Source organism: Calliphora vicina, chromosome 1, assembly GCF_958450345.1.
Source record: "Calliphora vicina chromosome 1, idCalVici1.1, whole genome shotgun sequence".
NCBI classification, from domain to species: Eukaryota; Metazoa; Arthropoda; class Insecta; order Diptera; family Calliphoridae; genus Calliphora; species Calliphora vicina.
This window is the reverse complement of record NC_088780.1, coordinates 129,420,152-129,433,471: the sequence shown is the minus strand read 5'-3', so window position 1 is coordinate 129,433,471 and position 13,320 is coordinate 129,420,152. Positions and strand designations below refer to the sequence as shown.

At 29.0% G+C, this 13,320-nt stretch overlaps 2 protein-coding genes across 2 annotated transcripts; one reads left to right on the top strand and one right to left on the bottom strand.

The window, feature by feature from the left end:
* The first annotated feature begins 3,704 nt into the window (after nt 1-3,704).
* LOC135963822 (serine protease snake-like) lies at nt 3,705-6,490 on the top strand. The gene is made up of 5 exons (XM_065515812.1): nt 3,705-4,117; nt 4,176-4,291; nt 4,346-4,581; nt 5,912-6,069; nt 6,217-6,490. Exons 1-5 carry the CDS (start codon nt 3,779-3,781, stop codon nt 6,388-6,390), a joined length of 1,023 nt encoding a protein of 340 aa, XP_065371884.1. The 5' UTR covers nt 3,705-3,778; the 3' UTR covers nt 6,391-6,490.
* Nucleotides 6,407-11,661, bottom strand: LOC135963821 (serine protease snake). The gene is made up of 5 exons (XM_065515811.1): nt 10,990-11,661; nt 10,774-10,889; nt 7,231-7,340; nt 6,991-7,155; nt 6,407-6,923 (listed from the first exon to the last, which is right to left on the bottom strand). Exons 1-5 carry the CDS (start codon nt 11,558-11,560, stop codon nt 6,482-6,484), a joined length of 1,404 nt encoding a protein of 467 aa, XP_065371883.1. The 5' UTR covers nt 11,561-11,661; the 3' UTR covers nt 6,407-6,481.
* Between the last annotated feature and the right edge of the window lie 1,659 nt (nt 11,662-13,320).

Genomic DNA, 13,320 nt, shown 5'->3' with positions numbered 1-13,320 from the left:
TTGGCGGCGAAAACTAAGCGCCCAATTAGTATTTAGTAGGGTATTCATTCGAGTAATTATCGTTCGATTAATCGAATAGTTTCTTATGAATAATTATTCGAACAATTTAAAAATTACCATTTTCGAATAACGAATAATTCGAAAAATTTTATGTAGAATAATCGAATAAATGCACACATATAGTATATTTTAATTTATTAAATTGCTTAACATTTTTCATAATTCCAAATTAAAATATGTAATAATGTCTCTCAAAAATTGTATTGTTTCTGAAATTCGACAAAACCCAGCAAAAACCTGGTAATGACTTGCAATTACTGTACAGCTTACTTTTCAATGACTACTTCATACCACTTGCATTACATATAAGTAGTTAGTAATGAATGGCGTTTAATATGATACATAAGTAATTGTTTATATATCCCACTATGCGACCAAATAGGTCTTAAAGAAAAAGACCTAAGCTTTCTTTTGAGCAAAAAAAATTTTGGAAAAAAAAATCGATTTTGCAAAAAAAAAGTAAAAAATTGTATGTCTTGAGTTACAAAATATTTATTTTGATAGATATCCCACTCGCATCCCACTAAGCTACCAAATAGGTCTTAAAGGAGCTTTTGAGCTAAAAAAAAAAATTTAATAAAGTTTCCATTTTGAAAAAAAAGTCAACAAAGTTTTTGATTTTGCAAAAAAAGTCAAAAATTTTATGTTTTGAGTTACAAAATATTTATTTTGATAGATATCCCACTCGCATCATTTATAAAAAGAATTTTTACTCATTTTAAACCCCGAATTAATGAGGAGTCCAACTCCTCAAATTAAAGCATAGCTCTAAATCGGAATCTAAAGAGTTTGCTAGTTAATTTTTTTGTAGATTGTTCGGGAGGGATTCTGATCAGAATAATTCTAATGAAAATTTAATGACGGACTTTGCCGTCGAATTTTGACCGTCCCCCCCTCTAGAATTGTTCTATGTATTGTAGAAACACATTGTGTAAAATATTAGGATGATAGGATAACGTTAACTGGTGGCGCAACGACGCTGAAGTTTTGAGGTGCATTTACAAGGGGAAAATATGCAATTTTTTCAGTTTTTGTAAAAATTTTGCCATTAAATAAAGACTTTTACAATTTAATTTAAAAGAATCGAAATGTGTACGTAATTGTCGTTATAATAAGATATAAAAGACAAAAATTGGTGAAAAAATGTTAAAGTTATTAAAAAATCGCCAGGCCATTAACGTGTCTCAGGCCACTAGAACAAGAAATTTATGAACAAAATTAACATATTTTGAGAAATATTAAAATAAAAGCTTATTTTTACTTAAAATATATCCATATTTACTTGTATATGAGTTTTTGTCCTCGTAGGATACCGTTAACCTATTCGCAGGTATGACCAAAAAAATTAAATTTTTTTAACGGCAGTTTCAAATCTCCAATTTCAAATTTTTAAAAATTTTGTTAAACAAATTTCAGAATTTTTTGATCATCACATGGGGATTTATTGACTACATAATAGGGAATAAAAATGTGAAAAAAGTATGTCAATACCTCCTATAGTTTTTCCGTACCTGCGATATAAATTTTTCGATTTTCGAGAAAAACTAATTTTTTGGCCATGGGGGAATGACCAGAATTTCCTTACTGTAATGATTTTTAAGTAAAAGCTATTCAGAATAATATAGTCCAGGTAATTTTAAATACAGTCTGAAAGTTTTACTAAAATCGTAAAACTTTAACCCTTAAATCGTGAAGGTCAAAGGTAAATTTTTTCAATATTTGGAATTTCTCATGGAAAGATAGCGAAATATTATATATTTTTGGGCCGATTTTGATGAAACTTAAGAAAAATATAAAATGAAGTCTAGTAATCACAATAACAGTACAAAAATGGAAATTAACCCTTAAGAGTACTTGGGGTCAAAATTAATGTGTTTTTCGTGATTTTAAAAGTTGAGGGTCATTTGGACCCCAAGTGCTATTAAGGGTTAATTTCCATTTTTGTACTGTTATTGTGAATACTAGACTTCATTTTATATTTTTCTTAAGTTTCATCAAAATCGGCCCAAAAATATATAATATTTCGCTATCTTTCCATGAGAAATTCCAAATATTGAAAAAATTTACCTTTAAGGGTTAAAGATTTCCGATTTTAGTAAAACTTTCAGACTATATTTAAAATTACCTGGACTATATTATTCTGAATAGCTTTTACTTAAAAATCATTACAGTAAGGAAATTCTGGTCATTCTCCAAAATATGGCCAAACAATTATTTTTTTTCGAAAATCGCAAAATTTATATCGCAGGTACGGAAAAACTATAGGAGGTATTGACATACTTTTTTCACATTTTTATTCCCTATTATGTTGTCAATAAATCCCCATGTGATGATCAGAAAATTCTGAAATTTGTTTAACAAAATTTTTAAAAATTTGGAATTGGAATTTTTTTTTGGTCATACCTGCGAATAGGTTAACGGTATCCTACGAGGACAAAAACTCATATACAAGTAAATATGGATATATTTTAAGTAAAAATAAGCTTTTATTTTAATATTTCTCAAAATATGTTAATTTTGTTCATAAATTTCTTGTTCTAGTGGCCTGAGACACGTTAATGGCCTGGCGATTTTTTAATAACTTTAACATTTTTTCACCAATTTTTGTCTTTTATATCTTATTATAACGACAATTACGTACACATTTCGATTCTTTTAAATTAAATTGTAAAAGTCATTATTTAATGGCAAAATTTTTACAAAAACTGAAAAAATTGCATATTTTCCCCTTGTAAATGCACCTCAATACTTCAGCGTCGTTGCGCCACCAGTTAACGTTATCCTATCATCCTAATATTTTACACAACGTGTTTCTACAATACATAGAACAATTCTAGAGAGGGGGACGGCCTGTACCTAGAAAGTTTTTTTCGTCCATACAATCTTGGAGCACTCTAATGTACATATATGAGCCTGCGTCGAATGTATTGATGTGTTACAAAGGAAATCAAAACAATTTAAATGAAATTCATTAGTTTGGCTTAAATTGTATTTTAAGATAAAGATTAAAATTTTTTTTTGGTGATACAATTTTTTTTTTCAGAAAGTGCATGTTACGATCAAAAATATGGGATCGCAAATGAAAAATGTAGATATTACAAACAGAATGACAAACTTTGTCTATGTTGTAATTATGAAACACTAAAATTTAATATATTTCATGTTAACATTACAACAACAATAACAACGATCAATTCTTCTAAATTATTTGAAATGTTTATTAAATATTTAAAAATATATGTATAATAAATAATAAACTGAAGTTATAAATATGAAACACATTTTAGGTTTATAATAAAAGATTCTCAGTGTAAAAAGCTTCTTTCACTACACACCTACAAAAATATATATTATTGAAATCTACATCTTAGACAAGCACCAATATAAAAGCACTGAAACTAGAAAAATTCATGCGCATTTCACAACACAATTTTTAAACTAAAACCGTTAAAACGCGCATAAAAGCTGTCAATACAAAAATGTATTAAGAATTTAAAAACTTGATTTGTATATTCTAATTAAATAATAAACAATTATTTAAGAAAAAAAAAATTATCTGTTTTAAACTTGCGGGAAAGAACAAAATACACGAAATGTGTGTCATTAGCACATTTAATATATTCATTTCAAAACAAAGTGTTCAAGCGATAAGAACTAAACAGAGACAATCCGGTGATTTTTATTAAAAACAACAAAAAAAATAATAATTCAATTTAATATGAAATACGCACTACGAATATTAATCATCTTTTACTTGTGGCTTAACACTGTTGAGTCCAAATTTGTATATCCCAAAGTCGATGATTTTCCAACGGACTGTAAGGTGCCTGATGGCTCCAATGGAACCTGCCGTAATTTACAATACTGTCCGGCCGCCATAACAGCAAAACAGGTAAAATTATGCTATTTTGATGGTGGCGACGAGTATGTGTGCTGCAAAGAAAATATTTGGGATGATGTTACAATGAGACCTTTTACTATGAATTGTGGCGCCCAATATCCACATTTTGAAATTATAAAAGGTATTCAGACTGAATATAAAGAATTTGCATACATGGTAAGTTTAAGCGGGCAATTCTTTGGCATATGAATTTAATCAACTTTTTATGATGCAGGTGGCATTGGGTTGGAAGTCTTTAACTCATCCTGATGTTTATGATTATAAATGTGGCGGTGTTTTAATCTCGAATAGATATGTTTTAACAGCAGCTCACTGTGCTTTGCTAAACGGGTAAGTACATTTTGATGCACAGAAATTGTTAATTAAATTCTATAAATTACTTAGATTACCACCGGCAGTGGCTTTAATTGGTGGTACTAATCTTACTGATCCAGAAAATACACCTATACCAGTCTTAAATGTGAAAATACATCCAGGCTATAAAGCAAATAGGTCATATCATGATATTGCTTTAATAAATTTAGGTCGTGATTCGTACGAGACTCCAATCTGCATTTGGGGTTCTTACTCTTTGGATGAAGTCAATGTGACTGCAATTGGTTATGGACATACACAATTTGGTAAGAATTTATAATTATTCAAAAGTGTTTTATGTTTATATTTATATGTATCTGCCTCTATGTATATTAAGTCACATGCTCATGAATCCTTCCAAGCACAATATGTTGGGAATATTAGCGAAATGTGTCCAACCGATCCACAGTGGTATAGAAAATAAAAACTAGGGAAATAAATCTGTAACTTCTAAACCCTTAGTCCGATTTGTAGGAAATTGGTTATGAAAGTGTTTTCGAGTTTATGTTCTGAATTTGGACCACATGGGCCCACCAGGTGTGCTGTCAGGGGTCCCCAAAGTAGAACACCTGGGGTATGTTATATTTTTAAAAAGATCCTATTTCTTGGTTTCGTCTAGCACTACAAAAAACAATTAATTATCTCCTACAACTTAGGAGATATTCGCATTTGATTTAATTAAATTTTCAACATTTTTACCCACCCTACTGAAATATTTCCCGATTTCTTCATTTTACTTTTGAACTAACAATAAATGTACATATATGTCAAACAAAAAAATAATTGTTAAAAAATCGTGACTGTCTCCAAAGTTATATGCATTTGAATTTAAAAATTTTAAAAAATGCGATTTTTCGCTTGTTTTTTAGAAAAAAATACTTTTTTCTTTTTAAGTTATGTGAAAAATTTCTATTTACTTGTATTAAGAATTTTGAAAAGCTAAATTTACACTAAATATTTTAAATGAAAACAAAGGGGACCAGGTCTATCCAAGAAACTCCTATTTTCTATGTAAAATTAAATTTTAAGGCAAAAATTCTCAAATCGTCGATATCAAAATATAGTAACCCATTTTGGATGGGCAAATATGTTCTTAATTATTTTGTAAAGGGTTCCGGTAACACTGCCCTGGTATGGATATTATAGCCAAAAAACTAAAGCATCAAATTTTTGTAATTTTTCAACACTTTTTTTAAAATTTTTTCATAATTGATGTGTTCCCTCTTTATCGCCAAAGTATTTTCCCAGCCCCGAAGGAAGTGTGGAACCTATAGGCAAAATTGTAAAAAATACCATTTTTGGAATTTTCGCTCCAATTTTTAGGAATTGCGGGATTGCCTTTGACCTTTTAACGACTATTTTTAAAAATAAAAATAAAAATATCAATTTTTTTTTGTTTTTAAAAAATCATGAAAAATCGAAATCTACGGAAAAAATGTTTAGATTTATTACTTTATCGCAAAGCCACATATAATATGAACAAAATGAGATATTCAAATATGCAACAATTTAACACTGTATAATTATGATACAATTTTCAGTATTTTGTTTTTAGATAAGAAACAACAATGATGATTATTTTTTTTTTAATTTTAGCTGGAGCTGGTTCGGAAAGTTTACTTAAAGCATATTTACTTATTGTGCCGAACAAAGAATGTTCTAAATATTATACAGCAGAATCGTCTTTACAACATGGAGTAGTAGAAACGCAAATTTGTGCTAAAGATCCCGAAAGTATAAGAGACACTTGCCAGGTAATTTGTGATTAAATAATAAACAGAGTCAAAGCTTATATACCTTATTATAAACACAAATATTTTATTGATATTTAATGATATATAAGTATTTTAATTTTTCTCTGTAGCACAGTGTTATTTATGCAATATATTTATTATTTTTAGGGTGACTCTGGAGGTCCTATAATACTGCACTCTACAGACAAGTATGGTGTTTCCAGACCTTTTGTAGTTGGTATAACATCATTTGGAAGAGCCTGTGCTTTAGAACCACCTGGAGTATACACCAGAGTATCAGAATATGTTGATTGGATAGAAGAAATATCATTTAAAACATAAGTGCTATTGCAGATAATTTAGTTGTTAAATAATTTTTGTACTTTATTATTTTAAAAAAGAATATAGAACTATAATTTAAAATATGGTTTAATCAGTCAAAGTAGTCTTTCCATACAATATGCTCAATCCAATCCAAATAAGAATACACTCTTGTAAATATACTCGGATAACCGCTACGACAGTACAAGCCATACGAGGTAATACCAATTAATTGGTAATGCATACGATTTGTTCTACGTCGTCCTCTAATATTCAATTGTAAAGGACCGCCCGAGTCTCCCTGACAGGTGTCGCGATTCAGTTTAAAGTCTCGAGCACATATTTGACTAGCAATAATGCCTCTGTCCGATTCTGGCATTTTGGGCATTTCACGATTACAATCACTATTCGACACAATGGTCATATTTAAATTTGTTAGACGATTTGTGCGTTCTCTGGCGAAATCAGTGGCACCATAACCCATGGCATAGGCTGTGGTAAACGGGATTGTTGATTGGGTCCACAAGCGGATGGGGCGAACAAATTCGGTTAGTCTATTAAGAAATGTATTTATAGTTAATACTTGTTAGATTATTTTTAATTTGTTTAAGGCTTACTCACTCGACTTCGTCCTCTAGCTCCAACAGTGCAATATCATTGTAATAAGAGTTTGTTCTATATTCCGGATGGACATAGATGTTTTTAATATTGCGTATTTGTGGTTCCAAAAAACTTTCTACGACCATTAAATTCAGATCACCTATGCGCACTTTAGTTGGTTGTTGCCTGCAAAATATATACTTTATGTTTACTAAATAAAGAAAATGTGAAAGGATCTTTAAATTAATATATTTTTCATACCCTGCAAAGTTGGTACAGTGTGCAGCTGTAATAACAAAATTTTCACTTATTAAACTGCCACCACATTTGTAATCCACTTTGTTATTTTTCGAGCGAAAGCCCAAAGCTGTCTGAAAGAGAAAAAATAATAAAAATAAAAATGTAACAGAGGTTTTCTAAAATAAAAGAAGTAAGACTTATTAAGAATAATTTCAATAATTTATATTCGTAAGTGATTTTCGGTATTGGGACTTATATGGGAGCTATGACTAATAATGGACCGATCATTATGAAATTAGGTCGTGTGATTTATGTATATATGAAAGTTATTTATGTTGAATTTTATGTGTATACCAACATTTTTAGGAGATTTATGCAGGTTAAAGTGTTTTTCGGAAGCGGGTCTTATATGGGAACTATGACTAATTATGCACCCATTATAATACAATTTGGTAAAATGAATTCCGTATATATAAAACTTATTTGGAGCGAAATTTGTGTAGATTCTTATATAAATTAAACAGTTATGACAGATAAAGTCCAATTTCGGGAGGACATTTGTATGGGGCTAGGTGAAATAATGGACCGACTTCAGCCAGTTTCAATAGGCTTTGTCCTTGAGCCGGAAAAATTGTATGTACCAAATGCGTACAAGGTTGACAAGAATGGACGAACATCGTTTAATCGATTCAGATTTATAATAGGAGATAGCAAACTAATATTCGAAATACCCTGATGAGAAAACCGTTTTACCGCGGCGAAAGTTATCTATAAAGACACATTTTATTAAAAGGCGCATAAATATAAAATCAATATCAGAACATATTGCAGTAAGAAACACACTTTTATAACACTGCGTTTTTAAGTCATGGAAATATAACGGTTTGCTACCTATGGACCTGAACAGGGGAAAAAAGGTATAAAAATCTAATTTTTTAAAGTTTATATCGATTTTGATTTTGAAGTTTTTTTGATTTTATATGTTCACAATTTTTGTTCTTTATGACAAACTTCCAAACTGTTTGCAAGATATGTGCATGAGAAAATGATAACCTTTTTGCAAAAATGACACCGAGGACCCAAATCCTTGGGGGCCCATAAAAAAAGTTCATGACTTTGGCCAAAACTTGGAGACACGGGTATTTTTTTTGTCTTTTATCACGTAGTGGTGTCCGTATATGGTTATATTTTTTTGTGTTGCACTGTGTAAGTTAATGTTCCATAAGCTCTCTTTACACGATCATCTTTACAGCTTTAATATAGCAAGAGAGTAATATGTTATGTTTATATGAGATACGGATGGATGTCTTAATTTTTTAAAATTTTCAAAAAACTATTCCACAAGTGGATAATTATTTTATGTTTGTTACCGTTCCCCAAATGTGAAACCTTTTGAAGAATTATTTTCCGGATTATGAAAGTAACTCATATGGCCAGTTTATCTAATGGGCATTGCAGAAGAGAAATGTGGACTTAATGTGATTATTTGAAAGTATTTGTGGTTTAAAATATTAACATAAATTATTCATAACCTTTAAGGAGACGTATTTAAAAAGTCAAAAAAAAAAAACAACAGCTAGAGTCATTAAACTTGGAATAACAATTTCGTCGCATATTTTAGTAGGTACCTGCTTAAACTAGTTTTTTGTTTTTAAACTCAAAGTTTTTTTTTTTTTTTTTTTGCAAAACTTAACCACAGATATTCTTATTACTTTCATTTTATTTAATGGAATTGAAATTTCGATCCAGTTGCTGCAGACAGATGGAATAATTTATATTATTATGTTTTATATCCTAATCCATATACAAATATATTGTTATCAATAGTACATGTTGAATTTTTGAGGATTATTTTTCAAAAAAGTTTAGTTTGATCCAAAGATTAAATTTAAATTGGTTAAAATCCAACTAAATGAAATTTTGAGTTATTTCATCAAGTATCGTACATAAATTTTGGTACATACATTTGTTTTACATAGCTCGAGGACGAAGATACTATTATTTCACCTAGTCTCCATAGTCCTCCCGAAATTGGACTTTATCGGTCATAACTGTTAAATCAAATCCTGAACGTTTATAACGATCGGTATATAATTAGTCTTAGCTCCCATATAATCTTAAAAATGTTGGTATCCACATAAAATTCAAGAGAATAAGCTTCATATAGAGGTAAATCACATGACCCAATTCCATGGCGATCGGTGTCCATAATTATAGCTCATATATAACATTATAGCTCATACATAGCTCATTCTCGAAAATAAATTATTGAAATTAAAAGAATAAAAAGATTCAGCGCATTTACTCAGTGTAGGGTATTATATGGTCGGGCTTGATCTAAACCCAAAAATTAGATTTAAAAATATATACAAGTACTACGTGTTTAATTAATCTTGGAACACAAGTTTAAAATGAATCAAAAACTAGTTCAAAAAATATTATTTCCTACTGTGAAATTAATTTAATTAGAAATGTTGTCTTAAATTTTCCACAAAATCTCTTACGTTAAAATGGCATGCCATTTTTTTGAAACACATTAGCTATAAGTTTCCTTAGGAAATATTTTAATTTAAGAAGAATAAAATTATTCAATATATTTTTAAAGCTCTTCTGTAATGGATTTGAAATCAAAAAATTTTAATGATTCAATAAGAAATTAATTCTATAAAGAATGAATTCTCAAAGGCATGAATTCAATACGTTTGATGTACACAGGAATTAAGCCTATGAATTAATTCATAACGAGTTAATTAATGGAATGGTTAAGGGATATTATTTATATTGATTTCGAAAATGGAGTTAAGAATTAATTCATTAGAACATTTGGCTAAACCAAATAAGTTATTTAGTTAGGAATGCATCTATTAAAAGTTTAGAAACAAAAACTTGGGTGAAGATCTGTCAAAAAGTTTACTTCTCTCTAATGATAACCAAATGAACAATTAAAAATAAGTTTTACTTTGTTAGAGGGCATGTTATTAGTTATTATAAAAAGTATATATTTCACTTTATTATTTTATTTTGTCCACCTAGTTTTGAGATTGTAACCACAATGCTTGTGCTATTAAAAACCAAGTAAATAATATATATTTAGGACGTCTATTAAATTCTGACATATAAGGTCTGTAAACTTCGTAAATTTTTAATGGAAAATTACTTTTGAAATTCATTTTATAAATTACGATCAGATTATTTTGAAATAATTAATATTCAAGTAAAAAAACAAGTTCGTATTATTTTTGAAGATTACAATTGTAAAACATTCACAGCCTGATTCATTCCGATTATCACTTTTACTTTTCATATAAATAATATTGAAAACTGTTTACGTCATTCATTTAAATAATGAATGTTTTAAATAAATCAAATTATAAAATGCCTCAAGCTATTTTATTGTTATTATAATTATTTCTTATCTGTTAAAGTACATCATTCTTAATATTATATAGACACATTTTGGAAAAAACAAGCTATACATAGAATTCACCAAGTTCAAGGAAAATTATTTAGTTTTTAGAAATAGTAAACTACAAAATACTAGAAATTTATAAAACAAAAACTTACCATATGTGGGTATTCCCCAGGTGTGGCTAAAACACGACCATTGAACTCTGCATCATTGGCATCGCTAGCTGTATCGGATTCTTGCGGAAATATGCGTTGGATAAATTCAGCATATTCTATTATTTTTTTTATTTTTTTTTAAATTATAAAACAAAACAAAATATTATTGTACACATACATACTATATATAAATGACGTTTTTTAAACAGAACTTACTTATTTCACATACTCTTAAATTTAATAACGATGAAACCGCTGATGGCACTAATGAAGGTGGCGGTATTCTATCAGTTTCTTCACTAGAATTTTTTGTAGGATTTCTTTTGTTTGAAGATGTGTTTGAAGTTTTTCTTTCATTTGATTCTTCGCTAGAATTACGTATTTTATCTATAACTCTTTTTATCAAGGAAGGCGAATTATTATCATTTATTGAATTAGAATTGATGTTTGTAACAGCGGTTCTTCTTGTTGGTATTATTTCTCTAATGGTATTTAAGACTGAATTCGTATTACGCCTGGAGGCTGAAGGCCGCTCTTCAATGTCAATATCAATGTAATTTGATTGAGGTCCACTTATGAAACTATTAGATAGAGCATTATTCAAACGTTTTAAATTCACTTCATCTGCATTAGTTTTGCCGGGAAAATATACTTTTTCATTATTAGGTTTGACTTCCCGCACATTGTTGTTATTATTTTCGTTTTCGTAATAAGCCCGTTGAGATTTGATTGTATTTGAAACTGATATGATTAGGAGCAACAGCAAATAAAATTTATTCATTTTCATAATTTAATTTAATTTATTTTATTATTATATTTTTAAATATTCACTTTCTAGGTAAGTCCCCGAAAAAAAAAAATCTTGGCATACGTTTTGCTACCTTCAAATCTAAATCACAACTGTTTTGATTCGTTTAATGATTCTTTAATCAAACCATGATTGAAACTTAAGTTGTTTGTTTTACCAATTATTTGTTTTTATTTTTTGGAATTAAATGCTTATCAAAATGAGTGTTACTCACTTATTATGACTTTTTGTGTTGTAAAATACTGTGACTTGGGCCGGGATGTACAAACTTTGTGTCGGCACAAAGATTGTGCAAGATTTGAACTATTAAAATATGATAGTGTTAAAATGTTTGGCAATATATGAAGAAAATCAATATTTTTGGAGAATTTGACTAAAAAAAATGTGCGGGATTTACAATAGATGGCGTATCATGTGTTCACGGTTTTAGTTTTTAATAACTTATATGTTAATTTGAAGGGTACATATCTGTCATTTAGTCTCACTTAGTTATTGAACATAATAGTGTAAACAAAAAAGTTTTTTTTTGCTTGGAAAATATCGAATTTGTTACCAACAAAGCGTAATATACAGGAAGTTTTGTTTTACTTTTTTAATTTGAAAAAAAGTGCCGCTGAAGCACACCATTGCTCACCAAAGCTTATGGTGAATGTGTTCCATCGGTATGAACGTGCGACAAACGTGGTTTGTGAGAGTCAGAAATGACACGAAAGACAAGGATCGCCTTAGTCAGCCAAAACAGTTCGAAGACCACGAATTGGAGGCATTACTCCTTGAATATTGAGGAAAAAGAGCAAGCAGGATTCATCCAAAGGCAGGGAATTGAAGCCGAGAGACCCTGAAAGATGATTTTGCATGTCCGAGAATATGCTTGAACACTATTAAAGAAAATAATGAGAAGCTGTTGAAAGTTTTTTTAAGATAATAATATTATATTGTTAACTTTCTAATCCATTTTACAAGTTATAAAGTTTGAAAATTTGATAAATGTACAAAAGAAATGTGTCCATAAAATTGATGAAACACTTTACTTTATAAAGTAGGGTGTGTGTTACAAACATAACACTAAATTTGAAATACTTTAAAATGTAACACTTTGAGTAAACAAAGATTTTAAAGAAGAATAAATAAAATCCAGCTTACGCCTATATACTGACGTCTTGTTTTATTGTTACCATACCCTACTCCACTATTTTTAGATGGTTTAAACATGTCCATTCGTTAGTCCATGTCTCCAAAATACAGATCGCATTTTTGATTATAATTTGATCAAGTTGGACAAGTTGGCATGTAAATTTAAGGAAATTGTTTAAAACTGGCAATAATTTCACATTATCAGGGACATAATTTATTGTGGATTGGTCTATAATTAATCATATATAACACATATTTGGAATTTAAACAGGCATAACCCAAAATGGGATAAAATTTAATTAAAATAAGGTTTATATTATTCAAGTCTACTTCAGTATATACATAAGTTTATGTAGTAGGAATTGATGTAGGATATCATATAGTCGGGCTTAACTGACTATAATTTCTAAATTGTTTTTTATTATTTGATAGCGTCAAATAAATACAATTTATTTGGTTTACTTTTGAACAAAAAACAAGATATTTATTTGTTTTTATATATATTTAAATAATTAAATATTTTATTTTTTTCTTCGGTTGTGGTTAGTCTACATAGAATGCTGAAAACTGGTAGTAATTTTTAAAAAGTTTTCTAAATAATTATA